At 39.7% G+C, this 24,289-nt stretch overlaps 1 protein-coding gene across 6 annotated transcripts in view; it reads right to left on the bottom strand.

Annotated features, from left to right (window-relative positions):
• The window catches only part of max.S (MYC associated factor X S homeolog), a 39,363-nt gene extending 23,078 nt beyond the window's left edge, over positions 1 to 16,285 (bottom strand). The window contains exons 1-2 of one of the 6 annotated variants that reach the window (XM_041574057.1): positions 15,496 to 16,285; positions 1,748 to 1,774 (exon numbers count right to left, since the gene is read on the bottom strand). Coding sequence is in view for 4 of the 6 variants with exons in the window: in XM_041574059.1 (XP_041429993.1) it covers positions 1,748 to 1,774; positions 15,496 to 15,531 (63 nt within the window). In the remaining 2 variants the exon portion in view is untranslated. 6 annotated transcript variants of the gene reach the window in all.
• Between the last annotated feature and the right edge of the window lie 8,004 nt (positions 16,286 to 24,289).

The raw sequence follows: 24,289 nt of genomic DNA, 5'->3' as shown, positions 1-24,289 counted from the left end.
CTTTTAGGGAGCACCGGCCCAGTATTTTTGGTGTTAAGCTAGCTGATTTGCATACCCTGGGTGGTGCAGATACAGGTATGGGACCTATTATCCAGAATGCTCAGGAACTGGGGTTTTCCAGAGAAGGGATCATTCCGTAATTTGGATCTCCATACTTTGTCTATTTACATTTCATTTAAACATGAAATAAACCCAACATTTATCTAATAGTGAATAATTATATCCTAGTACAACATTCTGTTTTATTATTACAGAGAAAAAGATAAATTTTTTTAAAAAAAACATCTGAATTATTTGATTAAAATGGAGCTTATGGGAGACTGCCTTTCCATAATTCGGAGCTTTCTGGATAATGGGTTTCCGGATCACACACCAATACCTACTACAACCTTATGTACAGCCAACCTACTACAGTCTTCATCAATATGCATTAAGTCCATAGTATGGTAAAAGGAGAACTCAACCCCCCCACTAAAAAAAAACTCCTACCCCTACATCGTCCCCCCTCCATGCTCTACCCCCGCATAGGTGATAACTTTAAGTGCCCCTCATTCTATACTGGCGCATGCGCAGTTGCTACAAACTGTAAGACTGCTCCAACTGTGCATGCGCCAATATGGCAAGCTTCGCTGCGCTTACTCTGCACTTACAGGCAAGTATGAGATATGGGGCACTTAAAGATGTCATCACCTATAAGAGGGAAGAGCAGGGAGGGGGGAACTATATAGGGTACTGGGTAGGGGTTATTTGTGGGGGGAGGGGGCTGAGTTCTTTAACCCCAAAATTAATGCTTAATCAACAGATTATATCAAAATAAGTGACATATTAAAGAATTTTACCAAACTGGTATATATATTTAAGTAAATATTGCCCTTTTACATCTCTTGCCTTGAACCACCATTTTGTGATGGTCTGTATGCTGCCTCAGAGATCACCTGACCAGAAATACTGCAGCTCTTAACTGTAACCGGAAGAAGTGCGGAAGCAAAAGACAGAACTCTGTCCTTAATTGGCTCATGCGACCTAACATGTATGCTTTGTTTGTGTGCACCGTCAATCCTAGGATCCCAGGGGCGGCCCTTATTTACTTAAATGGCAGTTTTCTATTTATGATTACCCAATACCACATACTAGTAAAAAAGTATATTATTATGAAAATGGTTTATATACATGAAGCAGGGTTTCACATATGAGCTGTTTTATGCAATATATTTTTATAGAGACCTAAATTGTTCGGGGGGGGGGGGTATAGTTTTCCTTCAAGACGGCCATACATGGGCCAACCCTGTACACTATCATAAAACTGGGCCTGTGGCCTGAATGGATGTATATGGAGGTGAAGGGCTGTGGCTCCACTATTTTCTCTGCTGATGCACCTTTTATTGGCTGAAGACATTAGCAGAGGATATTTTAGAACCTGCCTAACTGATGAACCAAATCATATTCATGGCACATAGATACAGTATATGTTGGGTACTTTATTAAATCTATGCTGGCTGATCCCAAGTTTCAGTACTTGTATGACCACCCTTAGTGTGGGTCCAAGAGCGGCCAATGGGGAATACAATGAGTTATAGAGGTTGCCACGGGAGGGTTGTTATCACTTACTTCCAATTACAAACAGCTGCCTTGTGAAAAGAGTATACACTTAACTGAACCAAACAAAGGAATGAAAACAGAAATGATTATTGTGGACAAAATCAACAAAAAAAAAAAAAAAAGAATTTTAAGAACGGGATTCACATACCGAATAGGGGAATCTTGACGAGTCTTCCTAAAACAAAAAGGAAAAAAAAAAAAAGATATATGTTTGCACCAGGGTTCTTTTTTTTCACACTCTCGACATTCAGAATCAATTTAACAGTAATTGATGATCAGAGTGGAGAGTGGGAGGGAAAAAAAATTAGAAAGGAAAAAGATAAGAACATAGCCATTTTTATCAGTAAAAAACAGACCCATATAGCTAAAGGCAACAGTCAGAATAGTGTGTTAAATTAATCTTAAACAAATTGTCCCCAAATGGAGGGTTCCTGGTTTCTGAGCAGCAAACTTTTCCCAGGTATCTTCTGCACAAAGCAACTTACTTAAGACAGCAACAGATTGTTTATATCATATTAAGTGGCATATTAAAGAATTTTCAAAATGGAATACATATTTAAGTTAATGTTGCCCTTTTATATCTTTTCCGTTGAGCAGCCATTGTATGATATTCTCTGTGCTGCCTCAGAGATCACCTGACCAGAAATACTGCAGCTCTAACTGTAACAGGAAGAAGTGTGGAAGCAAAAGACAGAACTTTGTCCAGTAAATGACTCATGTGACCTAACATGTATGTGTACCCTTGGTTTGTTTGTGTGCACCGTGAATCATAGGATTCCAAGGAGTGGCTGTTAGTTCTTAAAATGGCAGTTTTCTATTTATGATTACCCAATGGCACATACTACTAGAAAAGTATATTATTATGAAAATGGCTAATTTACATGGAACAGGGTTTTACATATGAGCTGTTTTATGTAGTATATTTTATACAGACCCACATTGTTTAGGGGGATAGTTTTTTCAATAGCTTAACACTAGTGAAGGGGGCTGCGAGGTCGGCCCGAACCCACCCGAGCCCAGTGGATACAGGCCAGCCTCCACATCACTACTCAACACTGCCAACATTTTCCTCATTCTGTATTACCATAAGCGTCATTGCCCTTAAAGTGGATCTTTTAAACCCAACCAATTTACTGAAGCTAATTTACTTAGGGCGCTTCTCTTAGTACTTATTTAATTTACATAAATGTTCTATTTTTATTGGTTTCTGAGCATTTTTAGATAATTCCAGGCTTTTGATTCAAATGAGAGTCAGCAAAGCGATGGCTAAATGTTAAAGGAGAAGGAAAGTCTTTTTAAGTGATCCCATTTACTTACCAGCCAGTGCAGTTCTCTCTGGCCCGGGCAGTCCAGTAAGTAAATGCGATCACTTGAAAAATACTTTCCAGTGAGCACCACTGTGCAATAGTTTTCCTGCTTCTTCTCTCTTCAAATTTCCCAGGGCACATGCATACGCAGTAGAACCAAATAGTCAACTTTTTCATTAAAGTTTGGCTTTTTGCTCTACTGCACAACTGCACCTGAGAGAATAAAGAAAAAGCCAGAAGACGATCACTCCATAGTGCTAGCTAAAATAACCCCGGGCCAGTGCCGTTTTCTGCTGATAGGAGAACCGCCTTGGCTGTCGGGTAAGTAAATGCAATCACTTGGGGGGGGTGCCTAACTTTTGGCACCCCCAAGTGTAAAAAAACTTTCCTTCTCCTTTAAGGTCACTGACACTCTGGACCTTCAAAGAAAGTCATTGAGGACATCACCTAGGCTTCCTGTTGGCCTACATGTACTATTATTTCTATGCAGAATACAACAACTTTATTGGGGGGCAAACACTGTCCCATGGGCCTTCAGCTGGACGACCCTTCCCATACTTCCAAAGTGTCTGGGCATATATACTACCGGGGCAATTTTGGAAAGACCATCTCATGATCCTACAGGAAACAATCTGTAGCATAATTTATATAATAAAGTCTGCCCCAGTGTTCCCTGCTACTGTTTTTTTTTTTAAAAGCCCCAGGGAATAATAACGGATATCAAGGGTCGAAGTGAATTCGAGGGAATTAAAAAAATTCGAAATTCAAAGTAATTTTTAGATACTTCGATCATCGAATAGGATACTAACACTTCGAATTCGATTTGAAGTAAAAATAGTTTGAATATAATCGAAGTGCTGTCTCTTTAAAAAAAACTTCGACTTCAATACTTCGCCAAATTAAACCGGCCTAAACCTAAGGTTTAGAAGTCAAAGTAAAAATCATTCAATCGTACGATAAAATAGTTTGATTCGAATTGTTCGATCGTTTGATTTTACTTTGACCGCAGAACAGCCAAATTCGATGAAAAAAAACTTGAAGTATTTTAATTCGATGGTCGAATGTCTAAGTATTCTTAACTTCGAAATTTGACCCTTGATAAATCTGCCCCTTAATAATGAATAATATGACCCAGGTGTCGTTTTATTCTGAAATCAACATAAGGTTATTGAAATGTGTGTTTTTTTTTATAAGGATCTCCCCAAAAATAATAAATATCAATATTAACAATAAAAATAGTCAAATGACAAAAAAAACTAATTTACTTGATTTTCCAAGCCCCCCATTTGTTTGTTTGCACTCATCTGCAATACCTGCTTTTGTGTGTCTGTAGGCTGGAGCCCTAGACACATGACTATTTGCATATAAATGATCTTGCAATTTAACAAGCACTTCTCACAATGGCTGCAGCACAACAGAAGGCATTTAATCTAAATGGCCACCATACTGTTTCCACCCCCAATTTGTATGGTAGACGCCTGCAAGATTACTATACTGCCACAGATACACAATAAAAATGAATGCAAGTGTTTATGGGACGTTGGCGAGGATATAAAGTCACAGGAGAGAAGCTGAAGAAGGAAGATTTGCAACTGCATTGTTGTTGTGTAAGGACTATACCTGCAACAACTCACAGGCTACATAAATAAATAATGGCTGCATCAGGATGAGCAGGAGATCTTAAAGGGCCAGAAACAACAACAACAAAAGGTGGGGGTGGTCCAGAAACATTTAAATGGATTCTGTCATGATTTTTATGGTGTCGTTTTTATTTCTAAATTACACTGTTTACACTGCAAATAATTCACTTTACCATATAAAATGTTATTCCTGAGCCAACAAGTGCATTTTTTTAGTTGTACTATTGGTGTGTAGGCGCCATCTTAGGTCATTTTGCCTGGTCATGTGATTTCAGCTAGAGCCAGCACTTTAGGATGGAACTGCTTTCTGCCAGGCTGTTGTTTCTCCTACTCAATGTAACTGAATGTGTCTCAGTGGGACCTGGATTTTACTATTGTGTGCTGTTCTTAGATCTACCAGACAGCGGTTATCTTAGGTTAGGGAGCTATTATCTGGTTACCTTCCCATTGTTCTGTTGTTTGGCTGCTGGGGGGAAAGGGAGGGGGTGATATCACTCCAACTTGCAGTACAGCAGTAAGGGTTAGTTTACACAAGGAGATTCGGGGAGATTTTGTCGCCTGGTGACTAATCGCCTCTTCTTCTGGGTGACTGCCTCCTTGTGTCTTCCCATCCGCTATTTTGAAAAGTCGCCTGCGCTAAAGCACATGCGGCGCTGCGTTTTCAGTTTACAAAATGTCTAGCCCATGTCAGATTTCAAAATTGAATATAAAAAAATCTGTTTGCTCTTTTGAGAAATGGATTTCAGTGCAGAATTCTGCTGGAGCAGCACTATTAACTGATGCGCTTTGAAAAAAATGTTTTCCCATGACAGGATCCCTTTAACTGAAACCTGCCACGTCAAGCCTTATCAAGCTGCTCTATATAGCAAGTATCTGTTAATATGTTATTTAGACACAGAGGGCAAATGCCAGTCCAGCTTTCTACACACCAATTGAAGGTTACACATTGGGATCACCTTATAATGATTGCCAAAAGGGTTAAGACTGTAGAAATCACTGTATGCATAAATATAAGGTGCCTTGCTGGAGCTATACAGCATCTAGAAACCAGTTATCCAGAAAGCTCCGGAAAGGCCAGTTGCTCTATAATAATAAAACAGAAGCTTGAACTTGATCCAAACAGCCTTATTGAAGTATATTGCTAATAGACTTACTGTCATTTTTTTTCACTGCTCCAGCAGAATTCTGCACTGAAAGAGCAAAAGATTTTTTTTTTTTAGAAATCTGACATGAGAAATATTGTCAATTTAGCTTCATGTGACATAAGCTGTTGCAAGTTTGAGCATGGCCGTAACCAGATAACTCCCTAACACAAGATAACAGCTGCCTGGTAGATCTAAGAGGTCCCACTGAGACACATTCAGTTACATTTGCCCATAAAGTGTTCACATTGGGAAATTGACAAAATGTCTAGCCCATGTCAGATTTCAAAATTGAATATAAAAAAATCTGTTTGCTCTTTTGAGAAATGGATTTCAGTGCAGAATTCTGCTTAATAACTGATTCATTTTGCCCATGACAGTGCAGTATGTATAAATTATTTTTGAATTTCAAGCTTGAACACAGTCCCAAGTTTCTTGCTGCCAGGGTACCAAATAGCCAATCACAGCCCTACTTGCTTCAAACCGGATGCATTCTGGATAACAGATGATGATGTTCACCTTGCAAAGACGGACACAAAGGTGTTTTTTTCAGCAGTTTTTAGGAGTTTAAACACAGGTTTGAATGCAAATAAATTTGCTAACGGATTCCTTTCTATTGTGCGTTTCAGTGTGTTTGTTTATACACAGTATGCTGCATTTTCTTGCGCTTCTTGCAATATATGCGATCTTTCACGCTCAACAGGCCTTTGAAAAACCCAGAAGAGGACGCCCGTGTGTAAGAGCCCGTAAGAATCCTATGAACCCATATGGGCCACATAGCAAAAATGTAAATAAAAATGTCAATTGAAGGGGTGGTTCACCTTTAACTTTTAGTATGTTTTAGAATAGCCAATTCTAAGCAACTTTTCAATTGGTCTTCATTTTTTATATTTTTTTTTAAATTATTTGCCTTTAGCTTCCGACCCTTTCCAGCTTTCAAATGACCCCCAATAACCCCACTGACACCATTTAAAAACAAATGCTAAGGCTACAAATGTAATGTTTTTGCTACTTTTTATTACTACTTTCTATTCAGGCCTTTTCTATTCATATTCAAATCAATGCGTGGTTGCTAGGGTAATTTGGACCCTAGAAACCGGATGGCTGAAATTGCAAAACGGAGAGCTGCTGAATAAGAAGCGAAATAACTCAAAAACTACAAATAATAAAAAATGAAAACCAGTTGCAAATTATCTCAGAATATCAATCTCTCCATCATACTAAACGTTAACTTAAAGGTGAACAACCCCTATAAAAACTAGAGTTTATGAGAAGTTATTGCTCTAGCCCTTACATTTCCTCCTTTCAAACCTGTCTCTCAAGTCTAGGGCCATACAGACGCGAAATCAGCCTGCCGAAAAGCTCAGGTCGATTTCAGCCCCTCTCCATGAGCAGTATCCTGCTTCTTTCGTGTCCAGAACCCTTGGGGCAGATTTACAAAAGGGCTAAGTGGCCGTCACTAGCGATAATTCGCCAGAAATCCCATCCGCAGGGACATCGCTAATTCACGAACAATTGTAGAGGACAATATATGCAAACAAAAGAGTTCATCATTAACAAATTTTCGTGCCGGAGAACAATTGTTACTCTGCAAATTCACTAAAGTGTAAATTTTCCATTATATTACCCCTTTCGCCCTATTCGTATTGACCTAAGCGCAAGAGTAATAATTAAAGGGATTTTTTTTTCCAAAATGGATCAGTTAATAGTGCTGCTCCAGCAGAATTCTGCACTGAAATCCATTTCTCAAAAGAGCAAACAGATTTTTTTATATTCAGTTTTGAAATCTGACATGGCGCTAGACATTTTGTCAATTTCCCAGCTGCCCCAAGTCATGTGACTTGTGCTCTGATAAACTTCAGTCACTCTTTACTGCTGTCCTGCAAGTTGAAGTGATATCACCCCCTCCCTTTCCCCCCCAGCAGCCAAACAAAAGAACAATGGGAAGGTAACCAGATAGCAGCTCCCTACCACAAGATAACAGCTGCCTGGTAGATCTAAGAACAACACTCAATAGTAAAAACCCATGTCCCATTGAGACACATTCAGTTACATTGAGAAGGAAAAACAGCAGCCTGCCAGAAAGCATTTCTCTCCTAAAGTGCAGGCACAAGTCACATGACCAGGGGCAGCTGTGAAATTGACAAAATGTCTAGCCCCATGTCAGATTTCAAAATTGAATATAAAAAAAAATCTGTTTGCTCTTTTGAGAAATGTATTTCAGTGCAGAATTCTGCTGGAGCAGCACTATTAACTGATTCATTTTGAAAAATGCTTTAAGTTTCGCTAGGCAGAAATGAACATTAGTGAAAGTTGCTATAAAATGCTTATGCTGACAAATATACGCCAGTAAATCTTCGCCAGCGTTCATCTGCCGAGACGCAACTTCGCATTTTAGTGAATTAGAGTAGTGGTAGCGAATTGATGGCTGATGAAGTGGAGCAAAGTGTGGCAAAGTCTTCCGAGTCGTTAATTTGGCTGAATGTGGATCATGTGACCTCCATAGGTCGGAAGTTGCCATACAGTGCTGCTCAAAATAATGCCTGTGTATTGTAAAACATGTTTTACCAGGTTAATTGTTTGCTTATATGACTTCTAATCTGCATTTCAAGAATTTCTGCCTTATTTATAGACAACACAACAGGTTTATCTGTTCTTTTACTTTCACTTTGTTCAAGGCCCAAGTCAAGAATCTATCTCGGAAGACGACGATGGCTCTGCCACAAACTGGGAGGAAGTATTTGTGTATTTATTATTTTAAACACCATAGGAAATAAAGATTGGCGTTACTATTTTCAATATTCTTTTCAATCACCCTTCTATTGGCCCTTCATTCTAACTGCCATGCTCCTGCCAGGTTGCTAGGATAGTTTAAGACCTAGCAACCAGATACCAGTTAAAATTCCAGGAGTGAAGACTAATTGCAAACTGTTTTATAGTGATGTTGTTGACATCACACTAAGGGGCAAATTTATCAAGGGTCGCATTTGGGTATCCTGCGGTCGAAGTAAAATCACTCGATCGAATCGAACGATTTGAAGGATTTCATCGAACGACTTTACTTCGACTTCCAAAAATGTAGAAAAATGCTCCCCATAGGCTAACATAGGACTTCTGCAGGTTTAATTTGGCGAAATATTGAAGTTAAAGTTTTTTTTAAAGAGACAGTATTTCGGTTATCGAATGGTCGAATATTCAAACGATTTTGCTTCGAATCGAAGTCGTAGTATCCTATTCGATGGTCAAAGTATCCAAAAAATTACTTCAAATTTTTTAACTTCAAAAGTTCCCTCGAATTCACTTTGACCCTTGATAAATCTGCCCCCAAAAGTTCAGGTGAACTGCCAACTGATTGTAACTATATACAAGATGACTTTTATCCAAAGTATTTAAAGGGGAACTATCGCAAAAATTTAAATTTAATATAAGCCTCAGCATATTGAAATAAGAAACTTTGTAAATACAATCAATTAAAAATTCTGCATCGTTTCTGAAATAATCAAGTTTATGTTCACTGTCCGTCTGTCAGCATCTGTTTCTCTTCATTCTGTCTTCATGCGGCAGTTGGGTTTTAGATATTTATTGACAGTTAGATCCAATATATCTTATAGGGGGGCTTCCTTTCCTAGTAGATGTATTAGAGCTCATTCAAATAACTGATTCCAGTACAAACAAAATCTAACAAAATAACTGTCTTTTGCACAAATTCTGCATGTAGAGAGACATGATGTCTGGTGAGTTTAATAGAGTGAGCTCTAATACATCTTCTAGGCAAAAGGAGCCCTCCTATAAGATATATTGGATCTAACGGTCAGTGATTATCTGACAACCAACTTCTGAATGAAGAGAAACAGATGCTGAGAGAGGAATAGTGAAGATGAACTTTATTTCAGAAAACAGTTCAGGTATTTTAATTGATTGTATTAAGATAGTGTATTATTTCAGTATGCTGAAGCTTATATTATATTTTAATTTTCACTATGGTTCCCCTTTAAACACAATTGAGCATTAAATAGTAATAACGACCCCGTATCAAAGCAAGTATACACTGGAAAAGAAGTGAATCTAAAGCTAAAATGTTTGTTTATGAGCGTTTCTACAGTAGTAGAGTATATTGGGCAGGACATAAAGGGTTGGGAGAGGCCAGGAAGTTTGTTAGAAGCACAATACTATTATTGCATCAAAGGGAAACATACAGTTGTCCAACCCTTAAACACCAGCCACAATTTATAACCGACAAATATGAATAACGACCAGAGAAAAACATTCACGTAACCGCAACTTCCTCGTGCATCAGAGCTGGATGAACGGGAATGGTCCCACAGCCAATACAGAGATTAATGCTGTCACTCAGGGGAAGGTGCAGGATAAAGAGCTAAGTAAGGCCTCCATCTCATTATTTTCATGCCAGTCACATAACTATACAGTAATAAAAATCAGAATTCTCTGCAAATAAGTATGGACAGTCCTACAGATTGCGATTAGATCGAATTCCTCCAACTACAGCCATTTCTATTTCTCTTGCTTTTCTGCAGCTGGTGTATGTCGAATAAACCATTAATGCACAATGTTCCACCACCGCATCCAAAACCCACACCCAGATTAGCCAAGTGACCTCATTCACAGATGCAAGAGTCTAACTGTGGCACCCCACCCACCCATCCCATAAAGATGGAAGCAGGGGCTCCGAGTTTACAGTGGGCAATGTCTTAGTACAGGTATGGCATCCAGAAACGCGCTATCTGGAAACCCGTTATCCAGAAAGCTCCGAATTACAGAATGGCCGTCTCCCATAGATTTAATTTTATCCAAATTTTTAAAAATTATTTCCTTTTTCTCTGTAATAATAAAACAGTAGCTTGCACTTGATCCCAACTAAGATGTAATTAATCCTTATTTGAAGCAAAACCAGCCTATTGGGTTTATTTCATGTTTACATGATTTTCTAGTAGACTAAGTATGAAGAGCCAAATTACAGAAAGATCCATTATCCAGAAAGCCCCAGGTCCAAAGCATGTTGGATAACAGGCCCCATATCTGTATAAGATATATTCCCCTTTACATTGGTACTGGCAAAGACCCACTTAGCATAGTCTTCTCCATCTGTTATGCCCCATTTCCCATGCTTTTTTACCTATAACTGCCATTGTTCCTAAATTATGTGGCTGGTGCCAGCTCTTATGGGTGCAGCCCCATAGACTCCATTTTATCCAAATAATCCAAATTTTTAAAAATAATTTCCCTTTTCTCTGTAAAAATAGCTTGTACTTAATCCCAACTAAGATATAATTAATCCTTATTGGAAGCAAAACCAGCCTATTGGGTTTATTTAATGTTTACATGATTTTGTAGTAGACTTCAGGTATGAAAATTACAGAAAGATCGGTTATCGGGAAAACCCCAGGTCCTGAGCATTCTGGATAATAGGTTCCATACATGTACCATATTGCAGATTAAAGTTCTCTATAAAGCCATTCAGGAAACCTATTTGTGGGGGTCATCATCACCTATATTAATACAGTTAGATTTCACTTTATTACAGATTAATTCTAGGCACAATCACAGGCTGTGCAGATGACACTAAGGGCCAAATTTATTTTTTTATTTATTAAGGGTCGAACTGAAAATTCATTTTTTTTAATGGTCAAAACTCTCATTCCACTAGGGAATTATCCAAACTCGATTTGAGTTTTTTTAAAAACAAATTCGAATTAGATTTTCGAGATGATTTATACTCTGGCCCTTTAAGAATTCGATTACGACTATTCGCCACATAAAACCTGTCGAATTCACGTATAAGGCAATGGGAGAGACAACCAATTTTGAGATGTTTGTAGCCTTCCTGACATTGAGGGTTTTTTTTCAAAGAAAAAACTCGAATCGCGTTTGGTCAAATTCGACTTGAGTTTCCAAATCAGTAAAATTCGTCATTTACATATTCGATTTTTTTAATCAATAATCCCCCAATCGAATTTCAAAGTAAATCGAATTTAGTAGAGTTTAAAAAAAAAAAAAACTTGCATGAATTCAAAATTCGACCCTTGATAAATGTGCCTCTAGTATTCACTATGGATCAAGACTGCATTATCCAGGGAATAATCTAACAAAATATAAGGATATCTGAAGTCAACAAGGAGTTCGATGACCATAAAAACACAGGGGCTACATGAGTTTATACAGTCCATGACGACTGCTAAAAGAAAAAGAGGATAACGGAAATATATTATTTTAATAATTCAGAAGTCATGTGACATGAGACCTCACTAAGCACCACAAGGATATAGCTAACCTGTTATTAAAGGCTCAAGTGCACTATAAATATACAGTATATAATACACAAAAGCCATGAATATCTTGTAAATTATATCCGTATTAACGGTGAGTTCTGATGTCATCAGTGATAAACGGTGAGTAGTGATGTCATTTCTGTCACATGACTCACTGAAACTTGTGTATTACAATAAAGCACCCCCTGTTGCAAAATTTGAGGTTATTAGAAGTTACCTCGGAGTTCCATGACCTGTATAAAAACACTCGGCCTTCAGCCTCATGTTTTTATATGGTCATGAATCCTCAGCAACTTATAATATCCTTATAATTTACAAGAGGAAGTATTTTATTCACTATATACATCATATACATGACATGAAAGAAGACATGGGGAGGCACATTTATCAAAGGTCGAATTTCTAATTCATGCAAGTTTTTAAAAACTTCCCCAAGCTCCCATTGATTCAAATTTGACCTATAAGTCAGGATAAGACAAAGTGTATTAAGGATATGTCTATGGCTATTCCTATTGTTTTACTTGACCTTGACTCGATATTACAGGCTTGGGATTGGTTACTCTAATACTAAGGACATAGGGTCACTAATGAGGGGCGTAACTCATTAATTCTTCTGAATGATTCATGTTTAAAACTGGGTCAGCATCAAGGCATTGTGTGATTATTATTAGGGACAATGGAATGGTTCAAAGTATGAAGGGTCAGAGAAACTGAGGAAGTGGGCAACTGTTATTGTGCCCATAGTTTCCAGATTATTTATCCCATATCCATTGCTTACTGTTTTTCAGCCCAGTCCTCAACTATGGAATCCAGTACCGAACATTTTTATTAGCAGCACCCCACATGATTGAAAGCAACCCCCCTTACTGGTACAGGTATGGGACCTGTTATACAGAATGCTTGGGGCCTGTTATCCAGAATGCTCAGGACCTGGGGTTTTCCGGATAACAGATCATGTAATAGAAAATCATGTAAACATTAAATAAACCCAATAGGCTGGTTTTGCTTCCAATAAGGATGAATTATATCTTAGATCAAGTACAAGATACTGTTCTATTATTACACAGAAAAAAGGAAATCAATTTAAAAAATTTGTATTATTTGGATAAAATGAAGTCTATGGGATTCTGTATTTTGGAGCTTTCTGGATAACAGATCCAATACCGATTTTCCAAGAGTCTCCTAGCTGGATGTGATCCTTTTAATGGATTCAAATGCCTTCCCAAAGGGCCACATGTACATCTACATTTCAAACAACCTGACCTACCCAAAAAAAATATATGATGTAGCCTGTCCGAGTGGGATATGAAACAACTCATTAAACATCAACCGTAGTTACCTGGCATTTACACTAAGGGGGTTATTTACTAAACTCCAAATGCAAAAATCATGAAAAATTTGTGATTTTTTTTTTATATAAAATCAGACTTAAAAAAAAAAAATCAATTTTTATTAAACCTCGAGGATGGAAAAATCCCAATCTTAAAATCCGGCATCTCACAACTGTCGAGGTTACATCTAAATCAATGGGAGAAGTCCCAATGATTTTTTGATGTGGCTCGGTTTCCTGCAATACCCCGAAGTTTTCGGATGAAAATTCTGAAAAAAATTTGACATTCGTGAAAATCGGATGAAAAATATCCGAAAAAATCGTGAAAAACCGGTTTTTTTTACCACAAAGCAAATTTTCGGGAAAATGTAATAATAAATAAGCGTAAAAAACCCGAGCGGATTAGATTGGAGTTTGTAGCAGAAAATAATGAGATAAATTCGGACTTTGATAAATAACCCCCTATATGCATAGAGGCCTTAGAATGTAAGCTCCAATGGCGCAAAGAGGGATGGCAATGATGGGATGTGTCACGGCTATATAAAGGATAATAATACATTGATAGATGTGAAGCTATTAACATTATTATTATTATTATTAACATGTATTTTAGAGCACCAACATACTGTGCAGCCCTGTTCAAGGGGTTGTTCACCTTAAAATTAACTGTTAGTATGATGTAGACAGTGATATTCTGAGACAATTTGCGATTGGTTTTCATTTTTTATTATTTGTGGTTTTTGACTTATTTAGCTTTTTATTCAGCAGCTCTCCTGTTTGCAACATCAGCAGTCTGGTGGCTAGGGTCCAAATTACCCTAGCAACCATGCCTTGATTTGAATATGAATAGAAGAGGCCTGAATAGAAAGTAGCAATAAAAAGCAAAAACATTAAATTTGCAGACTTACACAGCATTTGTTTTTAGATGGTTTCGGTGACCCCCATTTGAAAGCTGGAGAGGGTCGGAAGCAAAAGGCAAATGATTGAAAAAAAATATAGAAAACGAAGACCAATTGAAAAGTTGTTTAGAATAAGCCGTTCTAAAACATAATAAAAGTTAAAGGTGAACCACCCCTCTCTTACACACGGGAGTCCTCTTCTTCTGTTTTTCAAACGCCTGTTGAGCGTGAAAGATCGCATATATTGCATTTACACACTTTTTTTTTACACTCAATTAAGTTTTTGTCTGTTTTTAACAATCCTCTATTCTATTGAAAGCTGAACGCGCACCAATCGCAAGAAAATGCAGCATACTGTGTCTAAACAAACACAGAATGGAAAGGAATCCGTTTATTTGCGTCCAAACCTGTGTTTAAACTCCTAAAAACTGCTGGAAAAAAAAACACCCATGTGTAAGAGCCCTTAGGAGCTTCCTTCTTTGCAAGGTGAACATCATCATGATATATTTATACAGGAATGAGATCTGTTATCCAGAAAGTTGCTCAGTGATTTGAATAAGAGACTACAATATGAATAGGAGAGGCCTGAATAGAAAGATAAGTAATAAAAAGTAGCAATAACAATACATGTGTAGCCTTACAGAGCAGTTGTTGCTAGATGGGGTCAGCGACCCCCATTTGAAAGCTGAAAAAAGTTAAAAAAAAGGCAAATGATTTAAAAACTATAAAAAATAAAAAAAATGAAGGCCAATTGAAAAGTTGCTGGCCATTTATAAAACACTAAAAGTTAACTGTAACTGGAAGGTGAAGCCCCCCTTTAAAGATCAGGGGAACCTGGGCCTTGGGAAGGTTGGGAGATCCCAATGTAAAAGTGTTGGAATGAACCATCACATCGCTGCAGGGGGAGATAATAAGGGTTGCAGCAGGGCAGATTGAGGGAGTTGTAGTTCATACAGGGCAGGAGGAGGATTATAGGAGTTAATAGGAAGACAATTTAGAATACTACAGAATAGTCAATGACACACTTTGCTAACAAGGAGCCCTGAGAGACTGGAAGTGCAGGTAAATCCCCCTACAGCTGAGGATGCTGGGATTTGTAGTGCAGCAGGATCTAGTCACACTCACAGAATGGGAACCATTGCTTTTCCTACAGCAGCAGCAGCAAACGCTGCGATTCCTGGTAAACCAGACTGTGCCCCCCCTCCTCCTCCTCTCTACCAGGGACAACACAGCCTCCCCCGCCCCCACCCCACAGAAAGACAAGTTAAAGGGAAGCGGAACCCGCACTCACGTCGCTTTCCACCTCGATGTCATCGTTATCGCTCATGCTTTCCTATAGTGATGGGAAGGAGGGGAGAGGCTGCTGCTCGGGACTGAAAACAAACACTATGGGTAAAAAAATAAATAAAATCCGAATTAAGGAAGAAAGGGGGGAAGAGACCCTCTCTGTGCCCTGGAAAACAGACCAACGGAAGCCACACGTGACTCCACACTGCTAGGGATCATTAGCCAGAATTCTAGCCTCTGAGCGAGCCGGCCCGCAGCATGCTGGGAGATGGAGTTCGCTACGGGCCGGAAGCGCCCCGCCAGCCTATGAGCCGCAACCCGGAAATAAACTACAACTCCCTCGTAGCCTTGGGAGCGAACAAGCTCCACTGCGCAGGCGCGGCTTTTCAGGCCGCTGATGGGATTTGTAGTCTAGTGAAGTAGAGATTTCCCGGAAGTGTGATGGAGACACGTGGATGGAAGGGAAGCTGGGCGAGTTCGTGTGTGTTTGTTTGTGTTTGCGTCGCTGTTTATGGTGGCGGGTGCGGGCTTGTTGTTTAGTGTCTACGGAAGGGAAACGCCTGCGGGGGAGAAGGCCGCTCCTTTAGGAAACACTACTGAGCCGCCCTTAGGGAATCACCTCGGACTAATTAAAATATGGGCACAATATTGCTCCAACGTTGTAACCATCTTGTTTATATCTGATATACAGTTTGGGCTTTTACTTCTGCCTGGCATTGTAAATGTTATAATAAGAAATGACATGTTGTGACGTCAGAACTTGCCATTTATAACTTAAAGAGACAGACACCAAGCGTTTATGTGCGGCTGCTGTTTGATCAGAGCCCAAAGCAACTGTTACCATGCCCTCTTTGCCAACCCAGCAGACATAGAATAGGAACAGCCGTGTGTAGGTCCCACTAAGGATGAAACCTGTCCTGTAGATGCAATGCTTGTGTTTGTGTTGGTATAGTGTTAAAGGGATATTGTCATGGGAAAAAAACATTTTTTTCAAAATGAAACAGTTAATAGTGCTGCTCCAGCAGAATTTTGCACTGAAATCCATTTCTCAAAAGAGCAAACAGAATTTTTTATATTCAATTTTGAAATCTGACATGGGGCTAGACATATTGTCAATTTCCCAGCTGCCCCAAGTCATGTGACTTGTGCTCTGATAAACTTTAATCACTCTTTACTGCTGTACTGCAAGTTGGAGTGATATCACCCCCTCCCTTTTCCCCCCCAGCAGCCAAACAAAAGAACAATGGGAAGGTAACCAGATAACAGCTCCCTAACACAAGATAACAGCTGCCTGGTAGATCTAAGAACAACACTCAATAGTAAAAACCTATGTCCCACTGAGACACATTCAGTTACATTGAGAAGTAAAAACAGCAGCCTGCCAGAAAGCATTTCTCTCCTAAAGTGCAGGCACAAGTCACATGACTTGGGGCAGCTGGGAAATTGACAATATGTCTAGCCCCATGTCAGATTTCAAAATTGAATATAAAAAAAATCTGGTTGCTCTTTTGAGAAATGGATTTCAGTGCAGAATTCTGCTGGAGCAGCACTATTAACTGATGCGTATTGTCATTTCCGATGACAGGATCCCTTTAAGTTGGCCATACACGGGCAGATAAAGCTGCCGATATCAGTCGTCTGGACCAATTTGACAGCTTATCTGCCCGTGTGTGGGGGCTTCAGACGGGTCTTCCGATCAATATCTGGCCACAATATCGATCGGGAAGGTTTGATTTTTAACCGTCGGAGCCCCTTGGCGTATCGTACTTCGATCGTTTGGCCATACGGCCGAACATTCGAATTACCCCCGATATAGCCATGCCGTTAGTGGCATATAGGGGAAAGATCCGCTCGTTTGGCGAATAGTTTGGAATAGAATTTGTATGTATGGAAATAAAAGCTATTATAGGGATTTTAAACTTTATTTACTTTTTTAAGCACACTGCTATTATTCTGAACACAGCTGTATAGGTCACTGTTTGCTAAATAAAAGACTGCTGCTTTTGGAGGTGTCTTTGAATGTCTGTCCTACATCTACTCTGGTATATGTGCAATGTACTAATTAATGATGGTTCGGGTCGACCTCGCACTGGACCTCGCACTGCTCCTCGCGGACGGGTGCGGGTTGAGCTCTTCTCCTGCTCTCCCCGCCCTCCACCTTCAAATGCCGGCTTCCGACTTCCGGTTTTATAGTCTTGCGTCTGCTCGCCCCACCCCTTTTGTGACGTCATGGGCAGGGCGGGTCTATAAAAGGACCCTGGAAGTGCGGGTTTGAGCAGGGCGGGTTAGGGTCGGTGCGGGTCAGGAAAACCCTGACCCACACATCACTAGTACTTATTACATATTTTCTGAAGGATTATTGCCCCCATATGTAACATAAGGCAATGACTTTGTTCAAGAGCAGTAACCCATGGCATCCAATAAGATACTTGCATATAATTAGGTGACCAGTAAATTCTATCTGCTGATTGGTTGCTGTGGGTTACTGCCCGGGCAGACAGTGCCTTTTATTACATAACCTCTCAAGACTTTAGCATGTGAAATCGAGTAGGCAGCACTACAAGCCCACAGAGCAGAGTGAAGTCATACTCCATTGTTGCCCCTGCTTGTGAGATCCAGCGAGTGACATTCATATTATTTGTACATCTGTTCAAGGTGAAAAACAGTACAAGACTCTGGGCCTTACTGGACAGATCAGCAAACAGGACCACAAAAGAGGGTTTTTCAGAAGATCTTCCATCCACCCATCTTATTAACATAAGCTGCAGATATGTGCTGATACTGGTTAAAGGGAATGTAAAGGCAAAAAAAATCAAATCACATTTTTACTTTCTTTAATGAAAAAGAAACCTATCTCCAATATACTTTAATTAAAAAATGTGTACAGTTTTTATAAGAAATTTGACTGCATGTAGTGAAATTCCCACTTTGTTGTACTTGCTCTGACAGCTGCAGATAGGAAACTTCAGACGGTCCCTAACTGCTCTGCAGGGAAATGATCATACTTTCAATTTACAGGGGGAGCCCCTCCCACCTTACTTCCCTGAACTCGAGCAGCTTTGTTTGTTTTCCTATAAAGCAGCAGGTGACTGTGTAGAGATTTGTATCCGCAGATCCAGTAAAGTCTGTATATTCTGATTATTAATCAGTCTTGCTGTATCCATGGCAGATATTATTTGACTTGTGCTGTTTTGATAATTTATGACGATCCCTAAGCTTAGCCTCCCAACTAGAGTTGGCACCTGGCCGGTATTTTACCAGCCCGGCCGGTATTTTACCAGCCCAGCCGGTAAAAATGTTTCTTGATGCCAATGTTATTTATAGGGAAAAATCATAGAAATATAGGAAGGCCCGTGAGGTTCCCACCAGAAAAGGTGTTAACCCTACTCCCAACTGAAGCGCAGACCACACTGAGCATGTGCGTAGTCTTGCAAAGATGTATAACAAAGTTACAAGATGACAGCCCCCTGTGGCCAACTTTGAAAACATAAATCATTTGTTTAATTAGACTTCTGGTGCAGTAAGTTTATGTTTAGTATACAAAATACAGAATTTCAAGCATTATTCTATTTTAGACTTTAGTTCTCCTTTAATGGCAGCCCTTACTGTTCATTGATGGAGAAAGAAGTTTCTCTAAGGCTTTGGCCCTAGGTATAAAATGATTTTATAAATCATCTTTTATTCAGATGTTCATTTCTTCCCAACCCTGTGCAAATAAAAAAAACTATGCATTCAAGAGTAAATACACACAAAATGAAGCCCTACTGAAAATAATGGATAACGCACTATAGCAATTCTGACAAGGCGCTTACCAGCCAACATCCTCCATACGATGCTAGTATTTGCATATATAGTGAACGCTATGGGATCCGTAGGTTCGGAAATAAACTTTGCTGAAATCTGGCCGCCAACCTCTTGCGAGATGCATTGTGCATATGTCTGTTTGCCGCATACGCTGGTGACGAAATTACGTTTTTTTTTTTTCAAAAAAAGTGTACTAAAATTCTTCCGATATATCTTCCTCCAAGGCTTTACTCGATACAGAAGAGGGAAGTGCCACTGTGGAAATAACAAATATTGCGTTATTATGAACATGCGTGACAGCAGAATTGTGGGGAATGAGAAAAATCAGAAATGCATGTTGGGAAAAGAAAACGAGAGGCTGAAAAGCGCAAATTACAGGTCGGGTTTTTCCCAACCCTAACCCGCCCTCCCTCAACCCGTGCCCATTATATATTAGTTGGGATCAAGAAAAAGCTACTGCTTTGTTATTATTACAGAGAAAAGGGAAATATTTTTTAATAATTTGGACCATTTGCATAAAGTCTTTGGGGCCTTTTCCATAATTTGGAGGAAAACAATCCAATTGGGCTTATTAAATCTTTATATGATTTTTTAGTAGACCCAAGGTATGAAGATCCTAACGGCAGAAAGACCCCTTATCTGGAAGACCCCAGGTCCCGAGCATTCTGGATAACAGATCCTATACATGTAGTATTCTTTTTTTTGGGGGGGAGGGATATAACCAAAGCCACTGCATTTCTAACCTTGCTTGCGACATAAACTGTGCAGTTCATTTATAAACGGTGGGCTTTCAGCCAGCTGCAAGTTGACCAGTGAAAGAAATCATCTGATTGGTTGCCATGGATTACTGCCCAGGTGCAAATTTGCCCTGTGTTTATAAATGAGCCCCTGCATCTTTTATTATCCTGTCCCTACACTAGAGCTGCAGAGGTAACATGTTTGGACCCAATGAAGCGGCAGGGTGCAAAGTGCAAGAATGGGCAGGTGCACTCTCCAGGTGAATACAGTGCTGCTTGCATTCGGGAGAGCTGTATTCATGAGGGGCATGCTGAGAGGCACATAGGCTACGGCCTTAGGAGCAGAGAGCAGAAATGTTTGAGACACATGATGAGTAAATTAGCACTAGGGGCAGAATATGACGCCCCTTAGTACTCTAGTGGGTACTAAGACATACAAGCGTACAAATCCCCATTTAATATTCTGTTCTTAGGCAGTTCATAAAGGACAAGGAAATCCACATTCATTGGGAGTTTCCCCAGGCTGGTGATCCTCTTAGCAAAACAAAACAAAAATACAATGGGAAAAAGGTAGTACAGCATCGTGCCTCCATCTTACTTACCTCTCCCCCTTCAGACTTGCCATATGTAGCAGAGTATACCTGAATTTTTCAGATTTTTTTTTTAAATAAAAAAAGCTATACCAAACTAGAATCCACGATTTGACCTTATTTATTACAAAAAAAAAAGCAAGATTTAGGGGCAGATTCATCAAAGGTCGATTTGATTTTTCGAAAACAATATTCGAAAAAATCTAATTTTGAGCTATTTTTTGTGTAGTTCGACTAGGTGTTTTTATATTCAATTTTGAAATCTGACATGGGGCTAGACATATTGTCAATTTCCCAGCTGTCCCAAGTCATGTGACTTGTGCTCTGAAAAACTTCAATCACTCTTTACTGCTGTACTGTAAGTTGGAGTAATATCACCCCCTCCCTTTCCCCCCCAGCAGCCAAACAAAAGAACAATGGGAAGATAACCAGATAGCAGCTCCCTAACACAAGATAACAGCTGCCTGGTAGATCTAAGAACAACACTCAATAGTAAAAACCCATGTCTCACTGAGACACATTCAGTTACATTGAGAAGGAAAAACAGCAGCCTGCCAGAAAGCATTTCTCTCCTAAAGTGCAGGCACAAGTCACATGACATGGGGCAGCTGGGAAATTGACAAAATGTCTAGCCCCATGTCAGCTTTCAAAATTGAATATAAAAGAATCTGTTTGCTCTTTTGAGAAATGAATTTCAGTGCAGAATTCTGCTGGAGTAGCACTATTAACTGTTGTGTTTTGAAAAAAAACATGTTTTCTGATGACATGATCCCTTTAATTTCAGTTGGTCTTTTTGAAGTTTTTTCAATTCGAAATTCGACCCTTGATAAATATGCCCCTTAATTGGATTGGAGGAAAACTCAGAAAAAGTTGAATGAAACCCTGAATCGTACGAGTTTTGTCCCAAATGGTATTTTTTCCTTGGGCTTTTTCCCAAAAAGTCCTAATTTTTTGGATTTTTGTCTGAAAAGCCCGAAATAGTCGGATTTTCGGACTAATTTCAGAGCAGACCACAGAAGCTTCCAAATAGGATAGGAACCTCTCCCAATGATTTATATACAACCTCTGCAGGTCTGAGATGCCGGATTTTTGGATTCTGACTCTTTGTAGCATTGGGGTATAATGAATTGAATTTTTTTAGTTTTTAGCATTCAGCCTTTAATAAATGACCCCCAAAAAGTAAATTTAAAGGGCACCTATCACCCAAATTTTTTTCTCCCACCAGAGGTGCAAGGTGTCATTAGCCTATTATTAAAGGGCATGTAAAGTCTAGAATAGAATAAGGCTAGAAATGCTGTATTTTGTATACTAAATATAAACATGAACTCACTGCACCACAAGCCTAATCAAACAAATAATTTATGCTTTCAAAATTGGCTACAGGGGGTCATCATCTTGTAACTTTGTTAATAATCTTTGCAAGACAAAGACTGTGCACATGCTCAGTGTGGTCTGGGCTGCTTAGGGATCGTCGGAAACAAAGCTGCTTGAGTTCTGCATGGCTGGTAAGTAAGGTGGGGGCTCCCCCTGGTGTTCATAAGTATGATTGTTTCCCTGCAGAGCAGTTAGGGACCATCTGACAATTCCTATCCACAGCAGTAAATGAAGGGAGAATTTCATTGCATACAGTCAGGTTTCTTATAAAAACGGTACACATTTTTTAATTAAAGTATTCTGGATATAGGTTTCTTTTTCATTAAAGAAAGTTAATATGAGATTTTATTTTTTTTTTGCCTTTAAATGCCCTTAAAGTGCCCTCATGGAGGCATGATACGCATAAGGTTTCAGTTTGCACTACCTATGGTACCTGAACTTTTTAATGAACCATTTAGCAGCAGAAGTTGACTGTGATGCGGTTTGTGCTATGCTACAATCTGTACCGTTTGAATATTTCCTACTCCTTAAACTGAAGGTCTGGGGCATGTGCAAAGTGGTGGATGATTTACCTTATATATAATCATCATCTGTTTTTTTATTTCTTCTTTGGGCTAAAAGAACCTGATCTTTGGTTGGGAGAGACAATAGTTCCCCGCCAATAAATCTCACCCCCCCCCCAAGCACTAAGCCACCCATACTCTTGGTTTGGGCTGCAATATTGGGGCACTGACACAGGGTCGGACTGGGCCGGTGGGACACCGGGAAAAAACCTGGTGGGCTCTGTCAGCCCAGGTCCGCACCCAGATCCTTTCATTTGCTGGCTCCTTTTCTCCGTGAACGGCGCGCGTCAGGCCGAAACACACAGTGCGTCTGCACATACACGCTCGGTAGGGAAGGGGGCAGCAGCCCCAGTGGGCCCCGGGCCCCCCAGTCTGACCCTGCACTGACAATATTTCCGCAGATTTCACTCATTGTATGTGCAACATCACATTTGGGCAAATTCCCTCATCACTAAACATGGTCATCCCAGTGCAGGTAGTGTAGCTCTCACAGGGGGCTTTATTATTGGGGAACAATTTAGGGATGCACCGAATCCACTTTTTGGGATTTGGCCGAATCGTTCATGAAGAGTCGGCCGAATACTGGACCAAATCCTAATTTGCATATGCAGGGAAAGGAAAAAGTGGGGAAAATGTTTTTACTTCCTTGTTTTGTGACAAAAAGTCACGTGATTCCCCTTCCCATCTCTAATTTACATATGCAAATTAGAATTTGGTTCAACCACGGCACAAGGATTCGGTTGAATCCAAATCCAGCTGAAAAAGTCAGAATCCTGGCCAAATCCTGAACCGAAACCCAGATTTTGTGCATTTCTACTAGGGATGCACCGAATCCACTTTTTGGGATTTGGCCGAATCGTTCATGAAGAGTCGGCCGAATACTGGACCAAATCCTAATTTGCATATGCAGGGAAAGGAAAAAGTGGGGAAAATGTTTTTACTTCCTTGTTTTGTGACAAAAAGTCACGTGATTCCCCTTCCCATCTCTAATTTACATATGCAAATTAGAATTTGGTTCAACCACGGCACAAGGATTCGGTTGAATCCAAATCCAGCTGAAAAAGTCAGAATCCTGGCCAAATCCTGAACCGAAACCCAGATTTTGTGCATTTCTACTAGGGTTGCACTGAATCTAGTATTTTGGTTTAGGCTAGAGATGCACTGAATCCACTTTTTTGGATTCGGCTGAACCCCCAAATCCTTGGCGAAAGATTCGGCCGAATTTTAATATGCAAATTAGGGGTGGGAAGGGGAAAACATTTTTTGCTTCTTTGTTTTGTGACAAAAAGTCATGCAATTTACCTCCCGCCCCTAATTTGCATATGCAAATTCGGTTCGGCCTGGCAGAAGAATTCGGCCGAATCCTGCTGAAAAAGGCCGAATCCCGAACCGAATCCTGGATTCGGTGCATCCCTAGTTTAGGCCGAACCCTGGAATCCTTGGTGAAAGATGTGGCCGAATACCAAGCGGAATTCTAATTTGCATATGCAAAATAGGGACTGATAAGTGAAAAGATCGTGTGCGGTTAAAAATTTTCTACTTCCTTGTTATGTGAAAAAAAAGTCATGTGATTTTAAGGATTTGGATGTGGTTCGGCCAGGCATGAGGATTTGGCTGATTCATGGCCAAATATTGAAGCAAATCCTGGTTTAGTTGCATCCCTAGAATAAACTATTGTTTTTTTACAGTGCGGGCTGTATTAAAAATTTTAAGGAGTCAAGATGTGTCAT

This window comes from Xenopus laevis, chromosome 8S (genome assembly GCF_017654675.1).
Source record: "Xenopus laevis strain J_2021 chromosome 8S, Xenopus_laevis_v10.1, whole genome shotgun sequence".
NCBI classification, from domain to species: Eukaryota; Metazoa; Chordata; class Amphibia; order Anura; family Pipidae; genus Xenopus; species Xenopus laevis.
Note: the sequence above shows the minus strand (reverse complement) of the source record. Positions and strands in the feature narration are given on the sequence as shown.